The sequence below is a fragment of the Nipponia nippon genome, unplaced genomic scaffold, assembly GCF_047370975.1.
Source record: "Nipponia nippon isolate SJK-2023a ecotype South Korea unplaced genomic scaffold, ASM4737097v1 scaffold_47, whole genome shotgun sequence".
NCBI lineage: Eukaryota > Metazoa > Chordata > Aves > Pelecaniformes > Threskiornithidae > Nipponia > Nipponia nippon.
The window spans coordinates 907376-919097 of record NW_028262366.1 but is presented as its reverse complement, the minus strand read 5'-3'; the positions used below and the strand labels follow the sequence as shown (position 1 = coordinate 919097).

Genomic DNA, 11722 nt, shown 5'->3' with positions numbered 1-11722 from the left:
AAGGGGCGGGGCTTGGGCTGAGGGTAACAAGGGAGTGGGCGGGGTTCGGGCGGGGCCTGGGGGGGTGGGGAGCGCGGGGCGGGGGCGGGGCTTGCCCCGGTGTCGTCACCGCTCCTCCCGCGGCGGAGGGGGGCGGGACTTCCCCCGCTCACGTCACCGCACGGAGGCGCCGGCGGCCGGGGGTGAGACCGGGGCTCCCGGGGAGGGGGGGTCGGGTCCGGAGGGGGTGGGGGAGGGGTCCCGGGGGGGGGTCCCGGGCCGGGGGGCGGCGACGGAGCGAACCGGGGGGCGGCAACCCCGGGGCTACGGGAGCCCCTCCCCCCCCCGGGGCAATGGGCCCCCCCCAAGGGGGGATGGGGGACCCTGGGGGGGTGGGAGAGGGGCCTGTGGGGCGATGGGGCACCCCGTGGGGCAATAGAGTTGTTCACGGGGCAACCGGGTACACGAGGGGGCAACGGGGCACCCCATGGGGCAACAGGGTGGCTGAGGGGGCAAGAGGGCACCCCATGGGGCAACTGGGCACCCAAGGGGGCAACAGGGCACCCAAGGGGGCCCTAAAGCACCCTGTGGGCCAGTGGAACATTCAGTTGGGCAACTGGGTGTCTGAGGGGGCAACAGGGCACCCAAGGGGGCAACAGGGCACCCCATGGGTCAGTAGAACGTTCAGTGGGGCAACTGGGTGTCAGAGGGGGCAACAGGGCACCCAAGGGGGCCCTAAAGCACCCCGTGGGCCAGTGGAACATTCAGTTGGGCAACTGGGTGTCAGAGGGGGCAACAGGGCACCCAAGGGGGCAACAGGGCACCCCATGGGTCAGTAGAACGTTCAGTTGGGCAACTGGGCACCCCATGGGGCAACAGAAGAGTCCATGGGGCAACAGGGCACCCATGGGTCAGGCGAACGTTCAGCGGGGCAACTGGGTGTCAGAGGGGGCAACAGGGCACCCAAGGGGGCAACAGGGCACCCCATGGGTCAGTAGAACGTTCAGTGGGGCAACTGGGTGTCAGAGGGGGCAACAGGGCACCCAAGGGGGCAACAGGGCACCCCATGGGTCAGTAGAACGTTCAGTGGGGCAACTGGGTGTCAGAGGGGGCAACAGGGCACCCAAGGGGGCAACAGGGCACCCCATGGGTCAGTAGAACGTTCAGTGGGGCAACAGGGCACCCAAGGGGGCCCTAAAGCACCCCATGGGCCAGTGGAACATTCAGTTGGGCAACTGGGTGTCTGAGGGGGCAACAGGGCACCCCATGGGTCAGGCGAACGTTCAGCGGGGCAACTGGGTGTCAGAGGGGGCAACAGGGCACCCAAGGGGGCCCTAAAGCACCCCGTGGGCCAGTGGAACATTCAGTTGGGCAACTGGGTGTCAGAGCGGGCAACAGGGCACCCAAGGGGGCCACAGGGCACCCCATGGGTCAGTAGAACGTTCAGTGGGGCAACTGGGCACCCTATGGGGCAACAGGGCACCCATGGGTCAGGCGAACGTTCAGTGGGGCAACTGGGTGTCAGAGGGGGCAACAGGGCACCCAAGGGGGCAACAGGGCACCCCATGGGTCAGTAGAACGTTCAGTGGGGCAACTGGGTGTCAGAGGGGGCAACAGGGCACCCAAGGGGGCAACAGGGCACCCCATGGGTCAGTAGAACGTTCAGTGGGGCAACTGGGTGTCAGAGGGGGCAACAGGGCACCCAAGGGGGCAACAGGGCACCCCATGGGTCAGTAGAACGTTCAGTGGGGCAACTGGGTGTCAGAGGGGGCAACAGGGCACCCAAGGGGGCAACAGGGCACCCCATGGGTCAGTAGAACGTTCAGTGGGGCAACTGGGCACCCCATGGGGCAACAGAAGAGTCCATGGGGCAACAGGGCACCCATGGGTCAGTAGAACGTTCAGTGGGGCAACTGGATGTCAGAGGGGGCACCAGGGCACCCAAGGGGGCAAGAGGGCACCCAAGGGGGCACCCTGGGTGACAGCGCTGTCCCCGCAGGCTCGCGGCGGGGAGGATGGCGACGGAGGGGGGCCGGGTGCAGATCTCCTTCCCCCAGCACGCGGCGGCGCTGTTGGAGTCCCTCAACCGCCTGCGGCTGGAGGGGAAGTTCTGCGACGTGGCCGTCCACGTGGGCGGGCGGATCTTCCCCGCCCACAAAAGCGTCCTGGCCGCCGCTTCCCCCTTCTTCCACGACAAGTTGTTGCTGCAAGATGGAGGACGTCTTCTGTTACCCCCCGCCATCGATCCCGACGCCTTTGAGGGCCTCCTACACCTCATCTACTCGGGACGTTTGACGTTGTTGTTGGAGGCCCTGCCCGGTCATCTCTTGGTGGCCAGCAGTCTCCAGATGTGGCACGTGGTGGATCAGTGCTCGGAGATCCTGAGGGAGTTGGAGGGAGGGGCGTGCCGGTGGGCTGGGCAGGGCAGCGAGGTGACATCATCATCAACTGGTCGTGGAGGTGAGGCTTCATGGACCACTCGTGGTGGAGATGGGTCTTCATCATCACCCTTGCCCAACCGGGGTGGAGATGGGTCTTCGTGTAGCACCCACGGTAGAGATGGAGGAGCATCGTGGCCCACCCGTGGTGGAGATGGGTCGTCATGTCCCACCCGCGGTGGTGACGGAGCGTCATCGTGGCCCGCCCGCGGCGGCAGTGGCTCTTCATCGTCCTCGTGGCCCACGCGTGGCGGCGACGGCTCATCGTGTCCCACCCGCGGTGGTGACGGAGGATCCTTGTGGTCTGCCCGTGGTGGCGATGGGTCTTCATCATCATCGTGGCCCGGGCGTGGTGGCGACGGCTCTTCGTGGGCCGCCCGCGGCGGCGACGCGGCGACGCCGTCTTTCACCAAGGAGGGGGGCGAGGAGATCCTCAAAATCCGCGTGGCCGCCGACGTGGCGCCGGCAGCGACGTCATCCCTCAGCTCCCTCCTGAAGGACGCCGGCGAGGAGGTCCTCAAGATCTGTGTGGAGGAGGAGGAGGAGGAGGAAGAAGAGGAGGAGGAAGAAGAGGGTGGCCGCCGCCACCACCACCCCACCGACGCCCTCCAGATCGTGCTGGAGGAAGAGGAAGAGGAAGATGGGGCGCCCGGAGACGCCCGCGAGCCCCCCAGGATCTTCTACATCAAGCAGGAGGTGGGCGACGCCGCCGCCACCGGTGAGGGTTTCCTACCGGCGGCGGAGCTGGTGGGCGGCTTCGCGCCGGCGGAGGTGAGCTACGTCATCCCGGCGGGCGGCAGCGGGATGACGGTGACAACCGGCGGTACGATGGTAACAACCGGCGGCGGCGCGACCATCTTCCCTCAACCATCTTGGAAACCGGTGGACCTTCACGGGAACGAGATCCTAGGCCGAGGTCAAGCTCTTCACGCCCCGGTGAAGTTGGGAGCGGCTCCCGACGGCAAACGTTTCGGTTGTTTGTGCGGTAAACGGTTTGCCGTCAAACCCAAACGGGATCGGCACATCATGTTGACCTTCAGCTTGCGTCCCTTCGCCTGCGCCGCCTGTCACAAGCGCTTCAAGTTGAAGCACCACTTGACGGAGCACATGAAGACCCACGACGGAGCCGGGCAAGCTTGCGAGGGTTGCGGGCGACGGTTCCGCCTGCAGAGCGGTTTGGCCAAGCATCGGCCGCTCTGTCAGGGGGTGCGGTGGGGAGGGGGGTGCTGGGCCTGCGAGTGACGGGGGGCAGGGAAGGGAGGGGGAGGGGCGGGGAAGGGTTGAGAGTCTGGCCCAGTTTAAGGCTCTAGGCCCAGTTTAGGGCTCTAGGCCCAGTTCATGGCTCTGGGCCCAGTTTAGAGCTCTAGGCCCACTTTAAGGCTCTAGGCCCAGCTCAGGGCTCTGGGCCCAGCTCAAGGCTCTAGGCCCAATTCAAGGCCTGGCCCTGTTAAAGCTCTAGGCCCAGTTCAGGGCTCTGGGCCCAGTTTAGAGCTCTAGGCCCAGTTTAAGGCTCTAGGGCCCACTTTAGAGCTCTAGGCCCATTTTAAGGCTCTAGGCCCAGTTCAGGACTCTTGGCCCAGCTCACCTCCCAGCCCAGCTTAGGCTCTAGGCTGAGCTCAGGGCTCTAGGCCCAATTCAAGGCCTGGCCCTGTTAAAGCTCTAGGCCCAGTTCAGGGCTCTGGGCCCAGTTCAGCTCCTGGCCCAGCTTAGGCTCTGACCCAACTCAGGGCTATGGGCCCAGTTCAGCTCCCAGCCCAGCTCAGGGCTCTAGGCCCAGTTCAAGGCCTGGTCCTGTTAAAGCTCTAGGCCCAGTTCAGGGCTCTGGGCCCAGTTTAGAGCTCTAGGCCCAGTTTAAGGCTCTAGGGCCCACTTTAGAGCTCTAGGCCCATTTTAAGGCTCTAGGCCCAGTTCAGGACTCTTGGCCCAGCTCACCTCCCAGCCCAGCTTAGGCTCTAGGCTGAGCTCAGGGCTCTAGGCCCAATTCAAGGCCTGGCCCTGTTAAAGCTCTAGGCCCAGTTCAGGGCTCTGGGCCCAGTTCAGCTCCTGGCCCAGCTTAGGCTCTGACCCAACTCAGGGCTATGGGCCCAGTTCAGCTCCCAGCCCAGCTCAGGGCTCTAGGCCCAGTTCAAGGCCTGGTCCTGTTAAAGCTCTAGGCCCAGTTTAGGGCTCTGGGCCCAGCTCAGCTCCTGGCCCAGCTTAGGCTCTGACCCAGTTCAGCTCCTGGTCCAGCTCGGGGCTCTAGGCCCAGTTCAAAGCCTGGCCCTGTTCAGGCTCTGACCCAGTTCAGCTCCTGGCTCAGTTCAGGTCTCAGCTCAGTTGACAGCTCTGTTCCAGTTCACGCCCTGGCCCAGCTCAGGGCTCTAGGCCTAGCTCAGACTCTGGCCCAGTTCAGTCTCTAAGCCCAGCTCAGGCTTTAGGCCCAGCTCAGACTCTGGCCCAGTTCAGGCTCTAAGCCCAGCTCAGGCTCTAGGCCCAGCTCAGGGCTCTAGGCCCCGCTCAGACTCCGGCTCAGTTCAGGCTCTAGGCCCAGCTCAGGGCTCTAGGCCCCGCTCAGACTCTGGCCCAGTTCAGGCTCTAGGCCCAGCTCAGGGCTCTAGGCGCAGCTCAGACTCCGGCCCAGTTCAGGCTCTAGGCCCAGCTCAGGGCTCTAGGCGCAGCTCAGACTCCGGCCCAGTTCAGGCTCTAGGCCCAGCTCAGGGCTCTAGGCCCAGCTCAGACTCTGGCCCAGTTCAGGCTCTAAGCCCAGCTCAGGCTTTAGGCCCAGCTCAGACTCCAGCTCAGTTCAGGCTCTAGGCCCAGCTCAGGGCTCTAGGCGCAGCTCAGACTCCGGCCCAGTTCAGGCTCTAGGCCCAGCTCAGGGCTCTAGGCCCAGCTCAGACTCCGGCCCAGTTCAGGCTCTAAGCCCAGCTCAGGCTTTAGGCCCAGCTCAGACTCTGGCCCAGTTCAGGCTCTAAGCCCAGCTCAGCCTCTAGGCCCAGCTCAGGGCTCTAGGCCCCACTCAGACTCTGGCCCAGTTCAGGCTCTAGGCCCAGCTCAGGGCTCTAGGCCCAGTTCAGGCTTTAGGCCCAGCTCAGGGCTCTAGGCCCAGTTCAGGCTCTAGGCCCAGCTCAGTGCTTTAGGCCCCGCTCAGGGCTCTAGGCCCCGCTCAGACTCTGGCCCAGTTCGGGCTCTAGGCCCAGCTCAGGCTCTAAGCCCAGCTCAGGGCTCTAGGCCCAGCTTCATTCAGGGCCTAGCTCAGTTGAGGCTCTGTTCTAGTTTAAGGCTCTTTCCCAGTTCAGGCCAGTTCCCAGTTCAGGCCCTGTACTGGTTTGGGGCCACCTCCCAGTTAAGGGCACCCCCAATTTGGGTTCCAGTCCCTGCCCTCGCCTCACTTCCGCTTCTGGTGCAGCACCGGCCAATGAGCGCACGCAGAGCGGGAGCACGGCAGCCAATGGCGGAGCGCGGGGCGGGACAGGCGTTGCCATGGGGATCACCGTGGCAACGGGGTGACCGTGGCAACGGGAGCGGGCGCTCCTGGGTCCTACTGCCCGCCTGCAGCCACCCCCCCCCGGGGACACCCTTGTCCCCATTGTCCCCCCCCAGGGGACCACCCTGTCCCCATGGGGGGGCTCCAGTGTCCCCCCAGGACCCTCCTGGGGACACCCCTGTCCCCATGGGGGGCCCCAGTGTCCCCCCTTGCCCCTCCTGGGGACACCCCTGTCCCCATAGGGGGGCCCCAGTGTCCCCCCTTGCCCCTCCTGGGGACACCCCTGTCCCCATGGGGGGCCCCAGTGTCCCCCCCTGCCCCTCCTGGGGACACCCCTGTCCCCATGGGGGGCCTCAGTGTCCCCCCAGGACCCTCCTGTCCTTGGGGACACCCCCCTCCCCCAATACTGCGGGGACACTCGTGTCCCCAAGTGCCACCCCCCCCGCCAGGACACGGTGCCACCAGCGATGTCACCCCATGAGCTTTAATGGGCTGAAACGGTGCGAAAAAGGGGCAAAGCTGTAAAAAGAAAGCAAAAGAAAAGCATTGGGTCACCGGAATGGGGAGAACCAGTAAGGAACTGGGCCGAACTGAGATGGCAGTGCCACCTGGGAGGTGACACGGGGGGGGTGACGTGGAGGGGGGGGGTGTGTGTGTGTCACACTTTAGAGTGTAGCTATCAAAGTCGAACGATTGTACAAGAGGATTGAAGAAAGGAGGCTCACAGTCGCTCAGCGAAGGCCAGGCCCTGATGACGGACAGAAACTTGTCCTAAAAACCGGCGGAAACCGACCCCGCGCTTTGGAAAAGAGCCAAGGGGCGCCCGCGCCTCCGCAAGAACAAGCGCTTACCGGCGGTGACGAAGAGGAGTCACCAGCCTTCATCCCCCCCCCGCCCCCCCTCGCGACCCCGCTGGCGCGGTGGCCTCCTGGAGGCGGTTTCATGGAAACGACGCCTTGGGGTGGATTTTCATAGGAAGCGGGGAGAGGGCGCGGGGACGGGGACGGGACCCTCGCGTCGATGTAACGCTTCGTCGCGTACATCCGGGAGGAGCCGCCGCGGCGGTGGCGCGCGGGATTTTGGCGGGAGGATATCCCCCCCCCCCCCCCCCCCGCGCTGAATAAACACCGACTTCACAACCTTTACGGGTTGTGGGGTCTGTTGCCGCACGTCAACACCAGTGCCAGACTGGTGCGGTCACCTACGGGGCGAGATGTGGTGATGAGGGGTCCCACCAGTGCCAAACTGGGATGGTGTGGTCACCTATGGGGCGAGATGTGGTGATGTGGGGTCCCACCAGTGCCAGACTGGGCCAAACTGGGATGGTGCGGTCACCTATGGGGCGAGATGTGGTGATGTGGGGTCCCACCAGTGCCAGACTGGGATGGTGCGGTCGCCTACGGGGCGAGATGTGGTGATGTGGGGTCCCACCAGTGCCAAACTGGGATGGTGCGGTCACCTATGGGGTGAGATGTGGTGATGTGGGGTCCCACCAGTGCCAGACTGGGCCAAACTGGGATGGTGCGGTCACTTATGGGGCGAGATGTGGTGATGTGGGGTCCCACCAGTGCCAAACTGGGATGGTGCGGTCGCCTACGGGGCGAGATGTGGTGATGTGGGGTCCCACCAGTGCCAAACTGGGATGGTGCGGTCGCCTACGGGGCGAGATGTGGTGATGTGGGGTCCCACCAGTGCCAAACTGGGATGGTGCGGTCGCCTACGGGGCGAGATGTGGTGATGTGGGGTCCCACCAGTGCCAAACTGGGATGGTGCGGTCGCCTACGGGGCGAGATGTGGTGATGTGGGGTCCCACCAGTGCCAAACTGGGATGGTGCGGTCGCCTACGGGGCGAGATGTGGTGATGTGGGGTCCCACCAGTGCCAAACTGGGATGGTGCGGTCGCCTACGGGGCGAGATGTGGTGATGTGGGGTCCCACCAGTGCCAGACTGGGCCAAACTGGGATGGTGCGGTCACCTATGGGGCGAGATGTGGTGATGTGGGGTCCCACCAGTGCCAGACTGGGATGGTGCGGTCGCCTACGGGGCGAGATGTGGTGATGTGGGGTCCCACCAGTGCCAAACTGGGATGGTGCGGTCGCCTACGGGGCGAGATGTGGTGATGTGGGGTCCCACCAGTGCCAAACTGGGATGGTGCGGTCGCCTACGGGGCGAGATGTGGTGATGTGGGGTCCCACCAGTGCCAAACTGGGATGGTGCGGTCGCCTACGGGGCGAGATGTGGTGATGTGGGGTCCCACCAGTGCCAAACTGGGATGGTGCGGTCGCCTACGGGGCGAGATGTGGTGATGTGGGGTCCCACCAGTGCCAAACTGGGATGGTGCGGTCGCCTACGGGGCGAGATGTGGTGATGTGGGGTCCCACCAGTGCCAAACTGGGATGGTGTGGTCGCCTATGGGGCGAGATGTGGTGATGTGGGGTCCCACCAGTGCCAGACTGGGCCAAACTGGGATGGTGCGGTCACTTATGGGGCAAGATGTGGTGATGTGGGGTCCCACCAGTGCCAAACTGGGATGGTGCGGTCACCCACGGGGCGAGATGTGGTGATGTGGGGTCCCACCAGTGCCAGACTGGGCCAAACTGGGATGGTGCGGTCACTTATGGGGCAAGATGTGGTGATGTGGGGTCCCACCAGTGCCAAACTGGGATGGTGCGGTCACCCACGGGGCGAGATGTGGTGATGTGGGGTCCCACCAGTGCCAAACTGGGCCAAACTGGGATGGTGTGGTCACCTATGGGGCGAGATGTGGTGATGTGGGGTCCCACCAGTGCCAAACTAGGATGGTGCGGTCGCCTACGGGGCGAGATGTGGTGATGTGGGGTCCCACCAGTGCCAAACTGGGATGGTGCAGTCGCCTACGGGGCGAGATGTGGTGATGTGGGGTCCCACCAGTGCCAAACTGGGATGGTGCGGTCGCCTACGGGGCGAGATGTGGTGATGTGGGGTCCCACCAGTACCAAACTGGGCCAAACTGGGATGGCACTGTCATCTATGGGGTGACACATGGGGATGTCTGGTCCCACCAGTGCCAAACTGGGATGGTGCGGTCACCTACGGGGCGAGATGTGGTGATGTGGGGTCCCACCAGTACCAAACTGGGCCAAACTGGGATGGCACTGTCATCTATGGGGTGACACATGGGGATGTCTGGTCCCACCAGTGCCAAACTGGGCCAAACTGGGATGGTGCGGTCACTTATGGGGCGAGATGTGGTGATGTGGGGTCCCACCAGTGCCAGATTGGGCCAAACTGGGATGGTGCGGTCGCCTACGGGGCGAGATGTGGTGATGTGGGGTCCCACCAGTGCCAAACTGGGATGGTGCGGTCACCTATGGGGCGAGATGCGGTGATGTGAGGTCCCACCAGTGCCAGACTGGGCCAAACTGGGATGGTGCGGTCACTTATGGGGCGAGATGTGGTGATGTGGGGTCCCACCAGTGCCAAACTGGGATGGCACTGTCATCTATGGGGTGACACATGGGGACGTCTGGTCCCACCAGTGCCAAACTGGGCCAAACTGGGATGGCACTGTCATCTACGGTGTGACACATGGGGACGTCTGGTCCCACCAGTGCTGGACTGGGCCACACTGGGATGATGCGGTCACCTATGGGGCGAGATGTGGTGACGTGGGGTCCCACCAGTGCCAAACTGGGATGGCACTGTCACCTATGAGGTGACACAGGGTGACATGGGGTCCTACCAGTCCTGGACTGGGCCAAACTGGGATGGCACTGTCACCTATGGGGTGACACAGGGGGACGTGGGGTCCCACCAGTGCCAAACTGGGATGGCACTGTCATCTACAGGGTGACACATGGGGACGTCTGGTCCCACCAGTGCCAAACTGGGCCAAACTGGGATGGCACTGTCACCTATGGGGTGACACAGGGGGACCTGTGGTCCCACCAGTGTTGGACTGGGCCACACTGGAATGATGCGGTCACCTATGGGGCGAGATGTGGTGACGTGGGGTCCCACCAGTGCCAAACTGGGATGGTGCTGTCACCTATGTGGTGACATTGGGGTCCACCAGTGCCAAATTGGGCCAAACTGGGATGGCACTGTCATCTATGGGGTGACACATGGGGACGTCTGGTCCCACCAGTGCCAAACTGGGATGGCACTGTCATCTACGGGTGACACATGGGGACGTCTGGTCCCACCGGTGCCAAATTGGGCCAAACTGGGATGGCACTGTCATCTACGGAGTGACACATGGGGACGTCTGGTCCCACCAGTGCCAAACTGGGATGGTGCTGTCATCTACAGGGTGACACATGGGGACGTCTGGTCCCACCAGTGCCAAATTGGGCCAAACTGGGATGGCACTGTCATCTACGGAGTGACACATGGGGACATCTGGTCCCACCAGTGCCAAACTGGGATGGTGCTGTCACCTATGTGGTGTACATGGGGGTCCACCAGTGCCAAATGGGGCCAAACTGGGATGGCACTGTCATCTACAGGGTGACACATGGGGACGTCTGGTCCCACCAGTGCCAAATTGGGATGGTGCTGTCATCTACAGGGTGACACATGGGGACGTCTGGTCCCACCAGTGCCAAACTGGTCCCCATTCCCGCATACACCCTCCTACCACCTCCGGGAAAGCTGGGTGCGCGTGGGCGGGCGGACACCTCGCTTCCTCCTGCCCCCACCGGTGGCTCCTGGCTACGTCGGCTCCCGGCGTCCCCGTCGCGGCGGAGGTCGCCAGCTGGGACGCGATGGGCTAACTGGTTTTCCTTCATTATCCATCCAAATTTCCGTGAGGGAATGCCGGATTTCCCCATGGAAGGGTTAGGATTGTCCATCACGTGAAGGTTCTCGTCGTCTTCGATGTTCTCCACGTCTTCTCCGGTGGTAACGCCTCACCGGGTGTTAACAAACCTCCCGCACAACACTCGCTGCGCCTTCTTGGTGGTTCCTTTCCGTAGGGTGACGGGTCAAGGACAGCTTCTTCATCCAGGAGGTTCCTAGGGAAGGAGGAAGACGACCAAGGTCTTGGGTGGCACGGAAGCTTCAGGAAGGAGACCTCGCTTCCACCGTTCCCCATAATCCCCTCCCTCAAAAGTGCCGTTTCCCACCCGGCGTTTCCCGAGGGATGAGGTTTTGGATTCCTGGTCACCGGTGGGACGACGCGTTGGGTAGAGCCTTGGCCAACGCGGTCTTCTTGCGTGAAGATACAAGTCCACGTGTCCCCGCCATTCGTGGAGCCGTTCAACCATCCGACACTCAAGGCAGAAGGAAAATCCCACCACGTTCCTACTGGTGGGCGCCCGGATCGCTCCCATCTGACCACCCCAGTGGTATTTTTCCGGCGCGCGGCGTAGGACGGGAGACGAGGATCCCGTCATTTTGTTCCCAATTCTTTTCTTCTCCGTACATCTCCGTTCCCCATCTGCCCGTCGCGTTCCGCCCGATTCCCTCGCCGTTGCGTAGCACTGGTCCATACGTAGGCGGTCCATACGTAGGCGGTCCATACGCCATTTCTAAGAGCTTGTACCACCTCCAAGAGCTCTGCTGGTTGACCAGAACCTTCTACTCGCTCCATTACCACGAGTCCATCAGCTACGGATCCACCGGCAGCCGTTCCTTTGCCGTTCGCCCAACGTTTTAGGAGCGCTCCCATCGGTCGGACACCATCTGGTTGGTGGGGATGGAGTCCAGGAGCATTCTGGGTAGGAGAACACGGAGGCTTCGTCTCTTCAGTGGCCGCCGCCGCGCGCTCCACAGCTTCGGCAACTTCATTCTCCTTAGTCAAGCCACCTGCGATGGATACGCGGTCCCGCCGCTGGGCAGTGGTCTTCGGTGCGACATC

At 63.5% G+C, this 11722-nt stretch overlaps 1 protein-coding gene across 1 annotated transcript; it reads left to right on the top strand.

Annotated features, from left to right (window-relative positions):
- The first annotated feature begins 116 nt into the window (after positions 1–116).
- ZBTB9 (zinc finger and BTB domain containing 9) lies at positions 117–11659 on the top strand. Its single transcript, XM_087729908.1, has 2 exons — positions 117–182; positions 1979–11659. The coding sequence occupies exon 2, from the start codon at positions 1995–1997 to the stop codon at positions 3657–3659; it is 1665 nt and encodes a 554-aa protein (XP_087586034.1). The 5' UTR covers positions 117–182; positions 1979–1994; the 3' UTR covers positions 3660–11659.
- The last annotated feature ends 63 nt before the right edge of the window (positions 11660–11722 follow it).

Coding starts and splice junctions, on each gene's coding strand:
- ZBTB9 (XM_087729908.1), top strand. CDS start 1,995: ATGGCGACGGAGGGGGGCCGGGTGCAGATCTCCTTCCCCCAGCACGCG.